Below are 21621 nucleotides of genomic sequence, written 5' to 3'. Positions count from 1 at the left end.
CTACTATACGAGGTAAAACTTTGACCATACTGTACCTTTGATAAAATAGGATATTGGTCTTCTGCTACAGAACCTGAGTTCTGGCATTCGTACCCCAAAAACATTGCCATAAGTGCCATAATGGTGAATGGCCACACAACTGCACTGTGGGCCAACGTATTCAGGCATGTCATTTAACATGTAGGCATGCTGCTCTGTAACAGAGGTCGCATTAGGCCAGCAATTGTCGCTTCTTTTGTGTCAAAAAATACCAAGGACCTCAATGGAAACAATGGAAACAAGACCGCAAGGACTTTTTTGAACTGACCTTTTAGACAAAGTATTTTAAATGTAACTGTGCTGTTTTACAGTTTTGCCTTATAAAATATTCAATCAATCAATCAAAAAAGGCTATAAAACGTAATTGATTCAGGCCAGTATAATTAAAAAAATGATTTGTACTCTGCAATAATATATTCCAATGACAGCTCTCCGGGGCTATGGAAGATTACGATTTCAAACAGCCTGTGAAGTTTTGATTTGAGAATTTTCTTACATTTATCCCAATGTGGCAACAGTGCTTCATTCCTGTGTCAAGTGTGCCAGCTGAGCGGAGATTGTCGTTCCAATACCGGACCGGAGAGTACACGACCCATGCGTATCTTAAGTTGTGCTAAAACTAAGAGACGTTTGATTTCAAGCCAGCAACTGCTCAGTTCCATGAAATGAAGCCTATTATGGGTTGCCTGTTCTTTACAGATATTAGTATGTATGCAGTCATGCACACCAAATGTGTGATTTTTCTTTTTTTAAAGATATTTTTTGGGGCTTTTTCTGCCTTTATTGATAGGATAGTGGGCTGACAGGAAATGGTGAGAGAGATCGGGGGGGGGGGGGGGGGGCAGCAAAGGTCGTCGGGATCGGGAGTCGAACCCGCGACACGCTGTCAAGCTGGATTACCAGCATATGTGATACATACTGTGTACATGATGTATGCGCCTGGACCGTTAGGCCAGCGGGCCTAGCGGTCAATGTGTGATTTTAATGTAATTCATTGGCTTGTGCAAGACAAAGCTGTTATTATAATGTCTTTATTCATTTATTTTCAAATACTATAAGTTAAAATCCAAATATACTATTCTCTAACATGTTAGGCTGTCAGGCTACATAATGAAATGCACCTGCCGGTCGTTTAAGCGTTAAAGATAGAATAATAAAATAAAATGTCCCAAAAAAGTTATCATTGTAGACATTCTGGCCAGTGGTTTAAAATCCTAGTCTGACTTCTGCTCTGTAACTCTCATGGATAATTAACTACGATAGCCTTTCATTGCATTTTGTGTACAAAATAAACAAAGAGCTACGGATGATTCTCTTGACAACTGTAATGCTACAATGCCGCCCTTGCTGTTCTGCTGCGGTCAGAATCCGCAATCCAGCTCTGACCGCCCGCCCGCACGCGAGTGCACAAACGAGCACGAGCGTGAAAATTTCACGGGACCGCACCCGCTCGCCTCACCACCCTTCAACTTCTCCACGTGTCCCAAATAATCGCCCGCCTCTCATTGAAAATGAATTACATAGACAGGCTATGGATTCATGACATTCTTACATGACAAGAGGTATTTGAACAAGGTGGGTGGACGTCACAAATGTAACATGCAGATGTTGCTCTGATCCACAACAAACTTGGCACAAACACTGGTCAGGGGTCTGCCATCGGAATTGCCACACCAGGGGTCACGTGGGGGATGCCACAGACACACCGTTGCTCCAATCTTAACCAAATCTTAACCAAATGCCACAAAAACTGTTTGTGGCAGTGTTATTCACACCAGGGGCCCCCGGCGGCCTCAGGCACACCATTAATCCAATCTGTCAACCTCAATGCTGAGTCTCTGAGAAAAGTCATGTAACTTGTTGAGAGTGTTGTGTTGAAATCGTATTGATTTTGTTTGCAATCAGTGTGCGCACACTGTAAACCCACCCACCCAATAATGTAAATGGGAAAAATCTGCACCGTCACCGGCACGGTGACGGTGCTGGACAACCTAGAGTTGGGACAGTCACTTTTTGACACTTCTCGCTGTGTGTAAGATAGCATTGCGCCATGGCCACACCTCATTTTAATACCAACACGCCCATAGGCAGTAGATGAGCACAAGTTAATCTGTTCTCTGAACAACAACAAAGTAGGCACTGGGTGTAAAAACCACAACTGCGTTGGTCAGAAAATAGCCATGATAATTGTGCTGCACTGTTGTGCCCCGGGCGGAAGATAGGGCCCAGAGTGTTAGCACTTAAACCCATAGTTGTTGCAATTTAAACCCAGCCATTGGAAACGGGAGTTCTAAGCACTAACCTGTTGAACAGATGATTCATCATCTCCCTGAACAGTGCAGTCAGTAACGCAGCCAGTCCTTTCTATAGATAAATCCCCTGAATGTGATAAAAGTGCAGTGATAAGCTATACTATGCTTTCTCATATCTGGACGTGATTGTAGATACACACTATGAGGCCAATTGGATAACAAAGGTGTTGTGTGTATGCGTGTGCTCGTGCGTGTGTGTGTGCGTGTGTGTGTGCTTCAGTTGAAGTCTAGATGTGAGGAGCTGAAACTAGACTGGGGCTCTCTGTGTCTGGAGAGTTTACTGAAGGAGAAACAAGCCCTGCGTAGACAGATCTCTGAGAAACAGAGACACTGCCTGGAGCTACAGGTACATAGTACAACACACACACACACACACACGTGTGTGCGCGCGCGCGCACACTCACACACACACACACACACACACACACACACACACACACACACACACACACACACACACACACACACACACACACACACACACACACACACACACACACACACACACTACATGTCCTTTCTTAAGTCATTTTCATCTGTCCTTGCTGTATTCTCTGTGTCTGGCTGTATACATGAACATCTATAGGAACCAAACCATCTTAACCGGCGCTGTGCTTTTTGAGCTAAACGTTGGTCGTGTGACATCCTCACAGTAAGAAGAACTGACATGGGGAAACATTGTCTCTAGCTTTGGGTCATGACCTCATTGTGATGGAAAAGCTACAGAGAAAAATCAATGAACAGTTAAAAAATCAATTAATCTAAAGCTTAGATCAACGGTCTAATCTAAACCATTTACAAACTATATGTTTCAGGGTCATTTCATGAAACGCCATCAAAATGATTTTGCCAAAGAGAAAGGTGTTGAAATGCCATCACTCAGCTTTGTGTTGTAGGCTCTCTGGTTCTGCTGGCTAACGGCGCCCCCTGGTTTCCATTTCATAGATCAGCATCGTTGAGCTGGAGAAGAGTCAGCGGCAGCAGGAGCTGCTTCAGCTCAAGTCGTATAGCCCGTGTGACGGCTCCCCCTACAGGAAGAACCTAGAGCCACGCCCTTCCATAGACACAGACCCCTCCAAGCTCGGCCTGCCCTCTGCGCCGTCACTCAACGGTCTCGGTGCCGACCTGTCCGTCAACGGCACCGGTTTGGCGTGTTTCGACCGGGCCGGCAGCAAGGGTGAACTCCTTTCCCGGTACCTGCCCATCTCCCCGGACCATGAGATCGTGGCTTCCGTGATCCCCGATGCCCGGCAGAGGCAGCTCGGCTTCGCCCACGCCCTCCCCGACTACACCCGATTCTCCCCGGCCAAGATCGCCTTGCGGCGGCACCTTAACCAGGACCCTGCTACCTGTGTTCCCTTCAGAGGTCTGGGGCTCACCACGCACAGGTCAGTAAAAGCGCTATGAGTCCAGCAAGGATACTGCAGGTCAGATGTCTTCGTTTAAACCATTAAGACCTGAAGCCGATTCTACAAATGTCTTCTAAATCCCAACAGTATTCTAAAAAAAACGTATGTTTCTATATCAGTGGTGCTCAAACTTTTTCATGCCAAGGACCCCCAAAATTATGTGTTTGGCCACCGACCCCCATCTCAAAATGTTTTGTTCCAGGGACCCCCAGAAGTAAAGATTCAAGTTAAAAATGTTCGCTTTAAACAATATGTATTCAAAGATTTGCACACATTTTCTCGATTTTTCAAAAATAGCCGATCTACAAGCTCATAGCGCGGCTATGAAAGTGTAAAATAATGCTTTTTAGCTCAAATGAAAAAGTGACACAGACGCGTTCCAGGTCTTAATGGGTTAAACACTTGAACCCTGTACCCTTGACCGGAGTCCGTCAGGGCTCTATACTAGTGTCTTTCTGTTTTTGCTCCACAATAAATATCTTCGCTGAATATAGCCGTTCTGAGCTTGCAGATCGGCTATTGTCTGCTGAATGCGGATGCTGAGGCTTAAGTGGTTAAATTCAGTCTAGGCTTATTTTGCATGATAAAGCAGGAAAGTACAAAATGTCAAGTGGAACACATTGTGCACGTAAGATAAAACGCCCTAACAGCTTATAATGAAATATCTTTAATTAACAAAACAGGCATAAATGTTTTTTGTTGTTGTGTTTGTTAGGGGGGATGTGGGAGGTGTGTCCTCTCCCCTCGGAGCCAAACAGAACTGTCCCTCTCCAAACTCCTCCGATGTCCAGAACTCCATTCCTAGGAGTTTTGACCGGGTACATATTGAGCGTCTCTACATTTACCTGTGCACTCTTGTACAACTACACACTTTTTTTTACATGCAGACTGACCATGAATTATGATGATTGTTAGAGCTGTTATTTTTCCTTATCAACCATTTATATAGATACTTTTGCATGGCAGAACATCACATCAGTATGTATATAAGTACCGGTAACTTTCATCAAAGGCGACAAGAAAAAACCAGACTCAGGACACAGGCAGCCATTGGATGTAATGAAAGTCTATTATTCAGAGAGAGAGAGTAATGGAAGGTTACAGTATCAGCAGGTTCACGCATCATCGGTCGTCGCCTCTCTCTGCCGTTAAACAGAGAAAGCACTGGACTTTAACAGCGTCCAGTAACATAAACATATGACATCATTGAAGATACATCAAGCGTCCAGCCGTTAGAGGTGTCCTCCTACTATTGGTGGATAGTGATGATTACGTCGTCGTCAGATGAGGATGATGATGGTAGATGATGAAGATGATGAAGATGGTGTGACAGTTTATCTTTGAACAACAGCGTCCACATGTCTCGGACAACATGTTGGCCTCGGGTCTGACCTGTCACTGGTCAGTGATGACTTCAGTGGCGCTGAAGGAATTGTTAGCGCAGAGAACATCGAGATACAGTGTTCTTAAAACAACTGATAGCCACAGAACAGGCCTGTAACTACTTTGACCTTGCATAGACAGAGAAATAGCAGAATAGTACATGACAGAGTTTAAGCCAATATGACAGCATTATATTAATTTGACATTTAAAGCAGGTTTAGGGCACTAGACAAATTATGATCAATCAAAATAACTCCATCAAGCCTACATCTTATCATGATTTGGATAGGGTCAAAGGGCAAGCTGATCAAGTCTTGTACCTTGTGACATTATTCAAACCAAATCAGACACAGACAGGCAAACTTAACATTGTGACAGAGATTTCAATGACTTAAGGGCAAAAATAAATGGTTAGTTATTCAGATAACATACACATTTGTACTTCTTCAAAAGGACTGTATAATTTATTCAGATATTAATTCAAAATTGTACTTCAAAAGGACTGTATATAATGGTTATTTTATTCAATTAGGAAGCAAAACATGGTTATATTTCATGACATTTTAAGACACCACACCAAAAAAGTTTTCCCCTTGCAACTTGCAAATAACTTTATTATAATTCAAAAAAATCTCAGCTAATGTACTGTCCCAACAAACCTTTTCAAAACATGTTTAGATTAATCAATTTTCAGCACCGTTAATGACATTGGCAGCTTAGAGATAGAGTGAGAGACAACTGGCCAGTCTGACAATTTCAAATTGAAATCTGACAAGACACCTACGTGTCCGATCCGATTCTGTGCATGTCCAGGAATAGAAAAGTTACCCTCCTCGTTTTGAAGCTGCGGTCCAGTGCTTTATTTAACAAGTTGACCTGTAGGTCCAAGTATTTGAAACATGGAACGGTACACTCCTGATACCTGTATTTATTACATCATTTTACACTTTATTTAGGGAAAAACTCACGTGGAATGGTCTTAAAACTCAAGAAATACTTCCCGCTTGCATCATGTAGGCATGGGGGCATCAAACATCTATCCAAGACATTGGTTGAAATCTGTAAGATAGATGGAAATCAAATTTACTGTTTGGCATGAGACCTACAGTTGACTATAGTATGAAACAGAGTTTAAAACAAAAAGTTTTAGCCCTGTATGTCACAATTAGCAGGTATTGTGACATTATTGTTGTCCAGGAATTGGATTAATGGAGTGGCTTACATTCTCGTTCTAAAATGAAACAAAGACAAACAAAGCATTAAACATTTAAATCGAATCATTCATCAAACTCCCCTCTATTTGACACCGATATATCTGTAATATAGTGTGTGTCAGAGGATGAATCTGTTGATGAGAAAGGAAAAAAATCAAACTGAAAATCAAAAGAAAAAAATGAAAAAAAAATCATTTTTTTTTTTTAAAGTTATAATTAAAATATTTAAAATTAAAATATAACAATGAAAAATAAGGAATAAACATCTTTGTTCTGAAGAGTATATTAGAGTTAGGTAAAGTTCACCAAAATAAATGGAAATTAAAACTTTCAAAAAGAGCAGATCTACCAGCTCAAAAAAATCTTAAGTTAAAATGATAAAATATTTTCAAAACTTTTTAAAATAATTCAAAATGACTTTATAATAAACTTAATATTATAGTTATTTTTTTCCAATATCGATATTAGAACATATTGAATCGTATTAGGGTTAATTTAACTGAGATGGGTTGAATGAAGTTGAACAATGGAGGCTGTAGGGGCAGTTAGGATTACGAGAACTAACACTTCCTGTAAGGAATTATGGGTAATGTAGTTTTAGAGACCAGAGTGGTAAACTAATTTTAACTGACTGGAGAAGGATTGAAATTTGGACTAAAATTGTTAGAGAACGAGCGAGACAGACACGCATTCAAACATTCGCATGCCTGCATAGCTGAATCGCTCACACACAGAAAAGAGAGAAAGATAAACAGAGAACTTTCACCTTACGCTCTCTCACTCCCTTGCACTCACACACTGGCGGATCCACACAGAGAGAGAGAGAGAGATAGAGAGAACAAAAAAACAATCGTTCATTAATACACACAGACATACCGAACATACATATTTCAGCGACAAACTAAATTTGGAATGAGAAATATTTTACTGACTGGGTTCAGTATTAGGCTACTTATTAGTTTAAATTATATTAAAAATATTTAAAACTTAGAATTTAAAACTTAGGATTTAAAGGCAAAATATATTCACTGGTTCAAAGGAATATAAAATGTATTATTAAGGCATTTAAAACTTATTGTTTAAAGCTCAACATATTAAATGGATGGATGATTTAACCTACAGTGGTCAAAATAAAACCGGTCTGTGTTCAATATATATAACTTTGACTGGTGACAGAAGAAATCAGAGAAAAAAAATATATATATTTAACAAACCATATAAGACAAAACAAACAAACAAAAAAATGTACTGACAAAGTAAGTAAAACACAAACTTCAAACGGACTCGGGCCGATGCAGAAGTTTCTGAATTACAAGGGAGGCAACCTGGCAATGCCGTACGGGAGTATGCAGCTGCCTATTAATGTTTTGTACTCGCGGACTGGGGCCGATGGGTGGTACTAACATAGAAATACAACTGCATACAAATGTGTTACCTGTAGCTAACAGGTAATATGAGGCCAGGGGAAGAGCAACACTGAAGTACCCTTGAACAGCTGATTTGAGACCCGATAAGGCGGACGTTTTATGCCTGTCTATCTAAGGCTAGAACAGTAGACTAGAACATTAACCCACATACAGCCGATAGGCAGTGTGTAAAGGGGTGGCAGGGGTTAATCTTAGGTCAAATATCAGTATAGAAGGAAAAATGAGTACATTATGACAAACCTGAAATATTATATATTCATGTAGGCACCACACAGACAACCCCCTCCCACCTAGTGTAAAACTATTATTAGATAAATCTAATCGAACCGAACACCAATGACGTGATAAAGTGGTAATTCGAGGTACAAAAAAATTAATCCATATGTTTATATATATGGTCACGAATACATCGAAACACCCAAGTTTGGATTGTGGGTTATTTCTAGATGCATTTACATAAATATATATATAAATAAAGACAAATAACTGTAAGTAACAGCTGATAGCCAAACATCAGTGTAAAAAAACGTTGAGGATGGATGTGTCTGGTGGTGATCAATATATACAATGGACAAGCCAGAAAATAAAACAACATAAATAAAGACCACTGTATTCTAAATAAGAGGATAATTTATGAGACATTCAGGGAATGTCCTCCCAGGTGATAAAACATTTTGACTTGACTGACTCCCTGGCGGAGCTGTGTTAAACAGTAATTTAAAAACAGGCTGATAATTTATGAGACAAATCGTTCGGTAAAGACAATAAAATAAAATAAAAGGTATACTCATCAGATCAAGGTTCACAGGGAGAAGTTACGTGGAGATCCCAATCACTGGACCATGGTAAAAAATAAAAAATAAAAAGATATACATACCAAATCAATGGTTCAGGGATCCTGACCCCGATGGCTGGACCGTGTGGAATTTGAGACATGTCGAGAGTCAAGGGGCAAGTCCAAAGGTCCAGCGATCGCGTCCAGGTCCAAGACAAAATAAATAAAATAAAATAAAATGTGATACTGTTCAAAGATAACCTTCATCTGAATAGAAGTGATAAATCGTTACACCCAGGGCTGGTTCGTTTGATACGTATTAAAACAGGGGAAGCCAGGGGAAGAGAGTCTGACCGTACAGTTCCGGTCAATAGCTCAGTTCCCCTCGTCCACCCTGTTTCAACCATATCCGGCATCGATTTGGACCAATTGTTAGAGCTGTTATTTTTCCTTATCAACCATTTATATAGATACTTTTGCATGGCAGAACATCACATCAGTATGTATATAAGTACCGGTAACTTTCATCAAAGGCGACAAGAAAAAAACCAGACTCAGGACACAGGCAGCCATTGGATGTAATGAAAGTCTATTATTCAGAGAGAGAGAGTAATGGAAGGTTACAGTATCAGCAGGTTCACGCATCATCGGTCGTCGCCTCTCTCTGCCGTTAAACAGAGAAAGCACTGGACTTTAACAGCGTCCAGTAACATAAACATATGACATCATTGAAGATACATCAAGCGTCCAGCCGTTAGAGGTGTCCTCCTACTATTGGTGGATAGTGATGATTACGTCGTCGTCAGATGAGGATGATGATGGTAGATGATGAAGATGATGAAGATGGTGTGACAGTTTATCTTTGAACAACAGCGTCCACATGTCTCGGACAACATGTTGGCCTCGGGTCTGACCTGTCACTGGTCAGTGATGACTTCAGTGGCGCTGAAGGAATTGTTAGCGCAGAGAACATCGAGATACAGTGTTCTTAAAACAACTGATAGCCACAGAACAGGCCTGTAACTACTTTGACCTTGCATAGACAGAGAAATAGCAGAATAGTACATGACAGAGTTTAAGCCAATATGACAGCATTATATTAATTTGACATTTAAAGCAGGTTTAGGGCACTAGACAAATTATGATCAATCAAAATAACTCCATCAATGATGATAAATGACATTGACACATAATTTCTCCCTCTCTCTCTCTATGCCTCTTGACACCATCATTTTAGCACTTTTTAACATTGTTTGGAAAAGCGCTATAAATGTTTTTATTGATTATCATTTATTATAGGGTGGTAAGGAGAAGAGTCCATCTGCCCAGGGTGACAACACCATTACAAGCCTACCTATCAGCATACCCCTGAGCACTGTCCACCCCAGTAAGCTACCAGTCAGCATCCCTCTGGCCAGCGTGGTGCTGCCCAGCCGCGCTGAGAGACTGGTGCGTATTCAGCACCTCAAATTACCCAAAGTTTGTATTCTAATAGTGCGTTCACACGGGCAGATTAAAAGATACAAAAATACACCGCATCTTTGTCGATGTGTTGCTTTGTATCTGTGTTGCTCAACGCCGTCGCTGACGTCATCAAACGTGTGGACATCGGAGCTACAGTTGTAGCGTTGTATCTTTGTATCTGGAAGTTGAACATTTGCAGCTTTGCGTCTTTGTCGCTACAGCTACAAATGTCGGATGTATCTTTGTATCTTCATGTCGCTGGTTTCCATTGAAAATGAATGGTAGCATGTATCTTTTAATCTGCCCGTGTGAACGCACCATCACACAGGGGTTCCCAGACATTTTAGCTCAAGACCCAAAAGAGGGGGGACCCAAACTAGTGAAAATAGCCGATCTTGTAGATCGCTTGTAGATCTTCTATTTTCACTACTTAAAAGTTTTTTTTCTTATTCATGTAATATATTAGGTTTTTGTATTTATTTATTATTTTAAATAATTTATAATTATTTTGTACATTTATGAAGTTTTAAATTTATGAAAAATTGTGAATTATTTTTTTTGTTTATTGTGATTACAGAGGAATACACCAAGTCCTGTGTCTCAGACAGGTCAGACCAATGGTAAGTCTTTCCCCAGAACAACCTCACATCACACAAGGATATGCTCAGAGATTTGCCACAGCCCAAGTAGCATTATGTAATTTAACTCTTGCTTATATGTTTTCTCTTTGTTTTATTCTATTCAAATGTTCTTTTATATTTATTTTGCTCTATGTCTTGATGTTTTAATGTTTTATGGAAAGCACATTGAATTGCTTTGTTATAATGTGCTATGCAAAAAAACTCACCTGCCTTGCGTAATAGTTACTGCCTTTTTGTCGGCTCTAGGCTACTCTTCCAGCTATGGGCTGATGAATGGAGGCTCCCACCCTGATGACCACGACGGTGCTTCTTCCTCCCCTCCCCCACACACCAACGGCCCTCTGACGGGACCAATGGGCCGGGGAGGGCCCATGCACAGCCCGCCACTCAGCACCGGCGGCGTGCTCCAGTACGCGGACGGACCCCCAAGGATTCTTCCAGAAGATGGGCAGGACCGGCAAGGATGCGAATCGGATGCCGAGCCACAGGACAGCGAGTCCCGACGGCGCATCTTCTTCTCCTCTTCCTCGTCGTCGTCTTCATCTTCCTCCTCGTCGGGTGGTGCGGCCGGAGCGTCGAGGCTCCACCATCACACCAGCAGCGCCAAACAGGGACACCACAGCAACCACGGAAGCCACCCTCCCCACCACCATCATCATTCGCCCGTCTCGCAGCACACGCACACTCCCACGCACGTGGCCGCAGCGCAGCATTCTTCTCACAACCTCAGCTCTCAGGAGGGACGGAAGCGAGGGAGAAGGAAGCGTGGCTCGGCAGGGAACCTCACAACCGGCGGATCCCCCAAAAGGAGATCTTTCTCTGGGCTGAGCTCCAACGGCCACTCCTCAGGGTCACCACTCAACATCAACTCCATGGTAAGTTGCTCGTTGATGGCATTTTGCTCCGGCAATTGATACATTGTTTTATTAGTGTTTTTACTCATTTTATTGGTGAATGGTGATATCGTTTCGTTGCTGTCGGGCAGAAACCTCTTATCTCCATATTATAACTGTTTTAGTTTTTCATAAATAAATGCCCTACTACTTGATCATACTACAGCGTCACACAAAAGCATCAAAAGTAGCAGATCCACAAGCTTGTAGATCTGCTACCTTTGGACATATGAGGTTTCCACTCGACAGCAATGATTTATAGATGGTGATGTAATTCACAAATTATTATCACAATATTACAATTATCAATAACTTGTTTAAAAAGTAAAGTAGTTTATTGGCAGTGCAGCTGATGGCTTCAGAGGTTTGGCACACAACTGGGAAAAAAGGTTAGATATGGCGGTCATTAATCAAACTTGCAAATCAGCACAATATTGCTGACACACACCCATCAGGATTACCAATTCCATAGCGATGGTTATGGTTCACAATACTTGGTGCTCACCGCTGAAGGGAGATTTTGCATGGTACATGGAGAAACTCTGTGCTACGTAGTCTGAGTGTGCCAGGGTCTTATTATCTTTTGATTGGCAGTTGTGCCTAACTAATCACCCCAAAACATGATTTACGAGACTGTGGCGGCTCGTGTGGGACAACCAAGGCATGGATGCGTGTGTAATGATGACTAATAACAGATTCATGAAAAAATATCACTTTTGACCGCAACAAATAGCTTAAGTAGCGATATGCTTATGGGCTCCACTCTATGCTATGGGGGCTGCAGGGGAAACTGGACGACAGGGGCAATTCTGCAAATAGACCTCATGGTCAGTCATTTGGGATCAATATAAGTAGGGGAAAAAGGCTATATGTTATTTTAGTCCAGACTTGTCCTTTAAGTCGCAGTTTAAGTAATACAAATACTCTGGATCTAACAACCAAGAGTGTCTTCTGGATTCAAATCTTCTAAGCTACACATGTCAGTAATAATACTCAAAGATTCTTCTTGGCATTGGCCCTGCTGAAAGCCCCTGTACTAATGATTACAGTGTGTTTTTCATCCTGCCAGGTGAACAACATCAACCAGCCTCTGGAGATCTCAGCCATCTCCTCCCCGGAGCAGTCAAGCCGCAGCCCCTTTGGGCCTGACTTGGATCAGCCTCCGGTCCTGAAGAGAGAGCGCCCCCTGGAGCTCAATGGCGGTGGACGTTACTCCTCGGCTCCTAGCTCAGACGATGAGGACTCGGGGTATCCTGCCGACAGCTCCAGCTCACGGTAAATACATGCGCGTCCCAGATAGGATGTTCGACCATTTGTATTTTGTCCTGTGGTTCTGCTATATGGTCATTTCACAGTTTATTAGTTGTATGATCGTTTGTTGCTAATAACCGTGGGTTTGTGGGTTTTCCCTTAGAATTGAAAGAAAAATTGCCACTATATCCTTGGAGAGCAGAGACGGACCTGGGAGAATAGGAGACGGTGAGAAACTAAAGTGATGCCTGGCCATTTTTTAAAATTCATTAATATTTTACAATTCGAGCGCAGTGTCTGCTACAGTATGTGACAACTTTCTCTCTCTCTCGCATCCCCCGCCCCCCCTCCCCCCTTTTGTCACCAGGTCGTAAATCAGGTACCAGCAGCGGTAACAGCACCGGCAGTGAGGCCTCCTCTTCGTCCTCTTTATCGTCGAACAGCAAGTGGAAGTCTACCTTTTCACCCATCTCTGACCTAAAGCAGCCCAACTCCGACATGAGACAGGGGGGCTCCCCCTTCGGCATGGGGGGGTCTGGCCGGAGCACCGACTCAGACTCTGACCACAAGCAGCAGCATCAGCAGGCCAAGCGAGGCACCGAAGCGGACAACACCGTCTACGTCACCACCACCAACCCCTTCCTCAGCCAGGAGATGGGGGTACGGGGAGGCGGCGTAGGCGGGGGGGGCCAGGGAACCAGCGGGCCAGACCAGCGGCAGGCTCTACAGAAACAGAAAGGCACTCGGGAGAGCCTGGCCAGCCAGAACCTCTTCATCTCCGCCGCTGTCAGCAGTGGAGGGGGCATCCTGAGTGGGAAGGTTGGGGGTAGTCCTGTAGCTGTGTCCTCGGCCACGGGGGCTACTGTGGGACAGTACCTGGGGGCTCAGTTTCCTCTTGGAGGGGCCTCCGTCTTACAGTCCCTGTTTGGGGCCCAGGCGGGTACACCCACGGTGAGTGGGACCTCACGGATGGTCAATGGACACTCGGCCATGGGGAGCTTTTCCAGCGCTGGGCTGGCAGGGGGAGCAGCTGGAGGTAAGACTCACTTGATGATGAATTGATGGTTGTCTCTCAAATGTTAACGGTAGAGTTACAGGGGGTTTCAGTAGTTAGAGTGGTTAGTGAGTGAGGTATTGGGAACTGGCTTGCTTTTCGACTCAGGTAAGTGGAAGTCCAATGCACCACCAACCCGGTCTGCATTCTGCTTGTCTACCTGACCCGACGGCTTGACTTGACTGACTGACCTTGACCCTCTCGCTGCTTTGCTTTGACCGTGACTGGCTGCCTGAGAGCTAAAGTTGGAAACACCCCTGGAAAATGTCACATAGAATAAATGCTTGCCACAAATATGGGAAAGAATCCAGAAATGACACAAGAGTACAGTCGAAGTTGTCTTGTTCATTATAATTGCTTAATTGATTTACGAAAAAACACATGCAGTATTCTGAATACTATTTTATGCAGGAGGCACTTGAATTGAACATTTTCTGTGGGTGTATCAGTTGGAGGTTATATATGTCACAGAGACATTTCACTGTGATGTCCCGAGCAAAATGGTCCAGTCCAAAAAATGTCTTAAGAAATGTCTTGGTCTATATGTAAAGCTCTACTAAACAGACCTTGCAGGCGTCACAGTGGAATGGCTTTGCCTGCTTTTGGTGTGCTTGTCTTGAGACTTGGCTTGCCCGCTATGCACAACCTGGCTCAGTTCCTGCCTCTGTCTTTCTCCCCCTCCCTCTTACTCTGTCTGCCATTTCCTCTCTCTCTCTCTCTCTGTCTCTCTCTCTCTACACCCCTCTATCCACCCCCACATGCTTCCATCTCTGCTGTGTGATTTTTTCAGGTATATTTCACCACGTGGTCCCCTCAGTGTCCTCTCATCAGTTTGGGGCAGGGCTGCCCGCCTCCGGAGGTCTCGGCGCGCTGCTCAGCCTCTCCTCCTCTCCCTCCACCTCCTCCCCAACCCAGCAGCACGCCACCTCCCAGTCAGCCTCCATGCGCTTGGTCTCCGTGTCCTCCTCGTCCCCCCTCCTCGCGCTCTCCCTGTCCCACGCCCAGCACGGCCGTACCCACACGGTGCTGCACAGCCCTTCTCCTCCCGCGCTCTCCTTGCCCGCCCCGCCTCCCTTACACAGCGTCCCCTCCTCCTTAGCGCAGCCCGCCGCGCACTCCGAGGCCCCGCCTTTGCCTTCCTCGCGTCCAGACTCCCTCCTCTCCTCGCGTCTGTCCCATGCCTCCCTCCACCACCAGAGGGCGCAGTCCTCCCGCGCTCTTTCCATCTCCTCCTCCTCCTCTTCCTCGTCTGTCTCATCTGCTTCTTTGTCTGCTGCCGCCGCCGCTGCTGCTACTGTCTCCCTGTCCTCCTCGTCCTCGTCTTTGTCCAGCTCCTCCTCCTCTCGCCCCCTCGCGGTGCACTACTCCCCTCGCCTGCCCCCCCCTCCCCCAATGCCGCCGGCTAGCAGCTCCGGAGGCGGCGGCGGCGGGGCGAGCCTGTGGAGGACTCAGGGCTTGCATGCTTGCACCACCACCCAGCTCCCTGGCCCCCGACCAAGATAGGACTCATGGAGGGGGGTGGTGGGGGTGGGCAGTGTGGTGGTAGGGGGGCGTTGGAGATGGAGAAGGGTGCAAGGCGAAAGGCAATGAAAGGGGGGGGATGGGAGGAGAGAGATTTAACAAGAGACGGGTAGGGAGTGAGAGAGACAGGATACCTGTTTTTCCCCCTGTGCTTCCAAAGCTGTTGTTCCTGTTTGAACAAGGTAAGTCAATATACTTGGACTGTGGCTGCGCATCACAGTGTAAACTCTTTTTTGAGTTTTGTCCACATGTGTGTGTGCTAGCACTGCTTTGAGGGGGTTTAAGCTTTTTAACCCATTAAGACCTGAAGCCGATTCTACAAATGTCTTCTAAATCCCAACAGTATTCTGAAAAACTTGTTTCTATATCAGTGGTTCTCAAACTTTTTCATGCCAAGGATCCCCAAAACGATTTGTATTTGGCCGCCGACCCCCATCTCAAAATATTTTGTTCCATGGGACCCCCCAGAAGAAAAGATTTTTGTTAAAATATTCGTAGCTTGTAGATCTGCTATTTTTTAATAGCCAAAGTGTAAAATAATGCTTTTTAGCTCAAATCAAAAAGTGACACAGATGCGTCCCAGGTCTTAATGGGTTAAGCTATTTTGAACCGTCTAGTCCAGAAGTTTGTGGTTCCCAACATTTTTCAGTTCAGGACATTTTGGGTCACTGTCTCCTCAGTCAGGACCTAAACTTACAAATAGGCTATGCATTATGAATTGCACATAGATCTATGTTTCTAAAGTACGGATAAAGAACACAACAAACCATGAATTGCAATGTATGTGAAATGTATTTATTTCATTACAAAGATACTACATCAACATTTTGACAACATTTTAAGTTTCTCACCACCTCATAAATGGTGTCCTGGGCAACATTCTCCTAATTTGTACACTATTAACTGGGGAAACGAGGCTTGGAATGATGCCTTCAGTGCTGCAATGTTCCCTTTGAATGCCTGGTAGATGAGAGACAGGGTAATGGGTGGGATTATTAAACATCCGTTCTCACTTGTTCCCGATGTAGATACAGTGTTTCTATGAGAAACAAAGCACATATAATAACACACTGTTATTTTATTCAGATCATCCTTAATCTTTCTCCCTCCATTACTCTGTCTCACTGTGTGTGACAGACGCACACACAGGCTCAGACATGTGTTTATAAAAGATTTCAAAAAAATGTTTTAAAAGGTTTTCAACACGTTGCAATGCATCTAGGCGGATATGGCTTTTCTTTTAGACTTGACTTGAAAGAAAGAAATGCTAAATGCTTTTTTTCCTCTGCCATCTGTTCGCAGGTAACTGATGAGATCTACCTCAATGTAATATAACCTATGCAAGTGGCCAGGTGTGGACCAAGTCGCTCTACTCACTGACTGGTGCTTCAAAAACGCCTGCACAACCCAACCATGTCCAAGACTGGCTTCTGTACTGGGATCACTCTCACACACACACACACACACAGACATACGTCATACCATACCACTATGGTACCCCTGAGCAGAATTCATAGGTGTCGGTCGTGCTTACGTGTGAAGTGAAAGGCATAAAGCTATAATAGTCACTGAACGCAGAGGCCTGGGCACAGCAGACAGAGTATCTTACCTGCCGCTGTCATACCTGTCATGAACTGTTATCAAGCTTCTTGGCTTGACTTTGTGGTGCTTTATATGATGCCAATTCATAATTTAATTTTGTACCAGTGGCCATTATAGCATCTAGTGCTTAAAAAAAATGAAAAGAAAATTGTGTTGAGTGTTGTAATTTAATATATAAGCACAGACGTTCCACCTATTTGAGCTGCACTGGTGCACCAAGTGCTGTTTATTTAAAATGTCTCCACACATGCCCATACGTACCTGCACATGCGCAAAGACCAGTCCACTGAACTCCGTTTGGATGTCATGCAGCCATTCGCCTCTGCATGTTCACGCGCCCTCTTGTTTGTGCTCTCGCCGTTCAGTGGAATTAAAAGAGCATTTGAATACCAAACAAGATCAGTAACGTAATGTCGTAGTGTAACTTTGCACTGGATAGTCTGTTGTTGGATAGCGTAAAATGCATAGCTAAACATGACAGGATTACAGATCCTGTTGTTACTAATTCAACTGAAGGCCAAATTAAATACCATTGCCCCATTGCCCCCTAATCAAAGATAGATTAATTGTTTATATGAACTTGAATACAATTTGGTTTTTCACGTTTCCTCTCAGAGAGTTGCTGTTAATTAATTTACAAAAAAACTAAATAATGGTGAATTTATGAGCAGAGCTGACAGCCAAGGATTTTTAGGGCAAGTGGCAGTATGGCAAGCCGAATGTTTGTCCTTTCAGTTAACCCAATAGAAAGACCCAATGCAATTCATTAGATAAGATAATGTTCTATGTGGCATACTGTTTGCATGAACCAGCACCACCCACAGTAAATAGATATTGCTATCCAAGTGCGATAGTGAACGATATGAGTTGAGTATGGTTGTCTCGGCTCCATAACAAAGCTTTTGTTGAGCAGACTACAGGTGTAGACGATTGGCTGCCTGGCAACTGAGTCTTAGTTCTCACTACGACATGGGACTCCTGCAGAGTTTCCTAACATTCTTAAACATGCAGAAGGTTCAAACCATTCTTAAGCTGAGCTCATTTGTTTTTGTTTGCTTTTAATCCCTGCTGTTTTGGAAAATTAAATTAATTAAAATATTGGACTTAAATATTGTACGCAGACTTGTGTGCAGCACATGCACATACTCACATGAACACGTGCGCACACATACACGCATATCACACTGGGAATACAAAAATCACAAGAACCACAGCAAACTACTGGACTGTTGTCGTACCTTTTATGGTTTGCTTTTTTTATTTTGTAATTCATTTTTGTATACAATGTTTGTACTGTGAATTGTCTGAGTGTATAATTGTGTATAATTTTAGATTATTATATTTATGCTGTCTCCTTTTTTTTGTCTTTGGTATTTCTTTCCTTTTAATTTTGAATCCTTAAATGTGTTGACAGTGTAGAATGCAATAGTGTGTGTACTTGACTCACAGTCTGAAAAACAATGGTGCTACAATCCGTCTGACTCGGGACTGTGCCTGAACTTATTTATTCTATATTGATTACATAGAAATAATCATGAAACCCAAATGGAATATATGGTGCTGCTTGTACACAGGGACAAGTTTTAATGCCATTTTGTTTTCTGGCAATTACTCATATTTAAGATGCTCTTGCCTGTTTGTGTACAACTGTAGACACCACATGTTTGAACAGAGCCGCGTCCTGCAGTCGATGCAATGCGCTCGGTGGATGTGTGTGCATTTCTCTCACAGTTGTTTAAACGTGCAGCCATGCACCTTCAGCTCTGAAAACCATGCTACTAGTACGGGATTTGTTTTTTAAGAACACGACACACTGTTATTGTACATATTTGGGTTTTTTTGTGTTTTTTTCCCATTGTATGACTTACGTTTTTAAAATAAGAAAAGGGTGTGTATATATATATATATATGATATACAGTATATGTGAATTGGAAACATCTAGATTGTGTTATTTTTTTCTTTTAGGGGCTGCAGGGGTCACGTTTTGGTGCTCGCATTGTGACCCTTGCACCCAACCTGTTAGACAGGATGGGCTTGAAGCCGTGGAGAAGGGGGTGGGGAGATTGTTTAGTCTAGTGTCCATACAAATAAGCCTGTATACTTGTGAAAACACACTTCACAGGGAAATGAACTCGGAACATATATATGTATTTACAACAAAAAAACATCTATCGGATGTTTTTAGTGTTTAGATTTCTCTACCACCTACAAACAGCAGAAGAAAATGGTGCTTCCCCCTCCCCCAAATTTCAGGAGTTCTATGTTTTACAGACTAATTTGTCTTGGTGCATGCAATAACACAATCCAACATGTCGTATACACTGCCTTTCATTGGATATGTTCTATTGAATCACCCTACCTTCTATGAGCATATTGTATAAACATAACAGCAAATGTTCTGACCATGTTTAACCAGTAGTTTAGTTTGAGTGCTACACGGTAAACTACTGAGTGTTAATTGAGGCTTACACACTAAATTAACGCTCAGAAATTTGCTGTGTAGTGAGCATTGCTTGATTGGGGTTGATTACCTCAGCTAAGCTTCTATCCCGTTGTCACTTTTGAGATTGTCATTACAGAACTTAAGTAGCCGGATTCCACATCAGCTTGTTTTGTCTGCGTTTGTTTCGTATGACTGTGTGTGCGCGTGTCTCAAATGAGACTAATTAAAGCTTTATAGTCACATTGCTGTCGTGTACACTCTAATAGCTCCGCAAACACTATGTGTTATTCATCTACAGCTTTGTTTTCTCTCTTTAAGTGAAGAAAGTTAATTTACTCATTTTAGAAATTAACCAGAGAGGCATTAGTCCTTTTTGTTACCAGCACTGATGGGGTCTTTTGTAATTGTTATTGTTAACACCGTTTTGATTTTCTTACTCTTGCTGTTTGATACAATTGCAGTTTCAATGGTGACTTAGATTCCGATCAAGTTTTAATACTACTAGTCAGACAGTACAGTGCTCTCCTTCACTTAAAACAAGGATAAATGCAGCTACATGTGTTGATAAAATATGCTTCCTCTCATCTTGTTATAAAGAGAGGCAAAGGTTCCATAATCTTAAAGACAAGCTGGCTCGTGGTTTTTCTGATGGCCTGTCAAATCGATCGAACTTCCTACAAACTGGAGGGGCAGCATGACGTTATGTACCTGTGAGAATTGGGGTTTGGCAACAGTGAATATTGATACCAGTGTTACATGTTATAACTTGATTGTTTCATTGAAGCCACTTGGAGTCAGTCAGAGCGATGAGGTACTGATATTCAATTTCTTTGGCATAAAAGCATGAATTGTATGAAAAGTCCTTATTGCACTTGCTCCAAAATGCACCATCATGGTATGCGAGGTGTGAGTTTTGCAGTCAAGGCGGTTTACTCTGAATCCTGCCAAAGGTCTTACTCAGGAACTTCAGTGTTAAAATGATTTAACACTCTTTTAACTACTGCATGTCACAAACGTATCTATCATCAAGTGGCATGGTAAAAGTCCCTCTTCTCTTCGCTTACCTAGCTCAGGACCAGGTCAGCCACGTAATCTATTTTAAGGTAGCCTCAAAAACTCTCCTTTGTGCTTTGAGTTAACTAATTGCCTTAGTGATGTTTCCATGTCTCCTTGCACCATTTCTCACTTGTCATACGCTGTACATGCGGCCTCTCCAGGCATCTAAATCTTGCTTTATAAAGCTTTATATGTCAGCCTGCTGGGGAATCTGTGGAGTGGTTACAACATCCAGCATCATCTTCCTCTCTCAAATGCCTCCGTCTGGGTCCCGGTCCCTCTGAAAAGGACGTTAAATGTCCTTTTGTTGTGATCCCCTTCAGTGGGGGGTGACTGTCAATGGAAGACAAATGTGATCTATGTACAGTATAGCGATCTCTGATCTGTTAAAGCCTGGGCAGGTTTGAGGTGCAATAACAGCAAACCTACTTTCCAAAAGGCCCTGGATTTTCATGGAAAAATTCTTGCTGTTTGGTGTTGGTGCTTTTATCTTAAGATGTTATAGTGATAAATGAATTGAGATGGGTTTTTTCTGCTTTTTAATTAATTAAAAAACAGTTTCATATAACATTTGTGAGACGTCTTTTCTTTCCGTTATGAATGTTGACCTGAGAAAAATGTGGCCCACCAAGTTGCGCATTTTTAAACGTCTAATCCAAAAATGGCCCTGACGTGTTCTCTGATTATTACCTTCTGTTGGAGGGAATGTTGGTCTTTCAGAGTCAGACAAGGCTAACAGCCACAATGGCCTAATGTCCACTCCAGGGGTTGTCCAAATATAGTCCAAACAACCAAACATAGCTGAAACATCTTGAATACAGGCGGCTCCTATTTGCTCAGTAACACAGAAGTCACATATCACTACAGAAGACACTTGTCGTGATGTATCAGGATGACATTTAAACTCGTTGATTAGACAACTGACAACCATTCTTGTAATTCTTCACGGATCTGTGATTCTGAGGAACCTTGACTTTATCTCTTGGCACCCTCTGCCATTGAGCTTAGCCTTGGTTGTCTGCAAAACAAGCTGTGCAGCTGTGAGATTTCCCAATTTCAACCATGGCTGAGAGGCATTTCAGGTGTCTGAGTACCATCAGCATTGGATGAAGTAAGGCTGTATAAAAGTTTATAAG

At 42.9% G+C, this 21621-nt stretch overlaps 1 protein-coding gene across 1 annotated transcript in view; it reads left to right on the top strand.

Annotated features, from left to right (window-relative positions):
• dot1l (DOT1-like histone H3K79 methyltransferase) overlaps positions 1 to 21053 on the top strand; it is a 43484-nt gene extending 22431 nt beyond the window's left edge. Inside the window, exons 19-28 of the mRNA XM_084066474.1 lie at positions 2572 to 2697; positions 3297 to 3739; positions 4476 to 4578; positions 9859 to 10008; positions 10601 to 10643; positions 10911 to 11539; positions 12627 to 12832; positions 12972 to 13036; positions 13176 to 13844; positions 16686 to 21053. Coding sequence (XP_083922600.1) covers positions 2572 to 2697; positions 3297 to 3739; positions 4476 to 4578; positions 9859 to 10008; positions 10601 to 10643; positions 10911 to 11539; positions 12627 to 12832; positions 12972 to 13036; positions 13176 to 13844; positions 16686 to 16693 — 2442 coding nt within the window. The 3' untranslated portion in view covers positions 16694 to 21053. The remainder of the gene's footprint in view (positions 1 to 2571; positions 2698 to 3296; positions 3740 to 4475; positions 4579 to 9858; positions 10009 to 10600; positions 10644 to 10910; positions 11540 to 12626; positions 12833 to 12971; positions 13037 to 13175; positions 13845 to 16685) is intronic.
• Positions 21054 to 21621: the final 568 nt, after the last annotated feature.

The sequence above is a fragment of the Gymnoscopelus microlampas genome, assembly GCF_963454915.1.
Source record: "Gymnoscopelus microlampas genome assembly, chromosome: 9".
Classification (NCBI taxonomy): Eukaryota; Metazoa; Chordata; class Actinopteri; order Myctophiformes; family Myctophidae; genus Gymnoscopelus; species Gymnoscopelus microlampas.
This window is presented reverse-complemented; position numbering and strand designations above follow the sequence as displayed.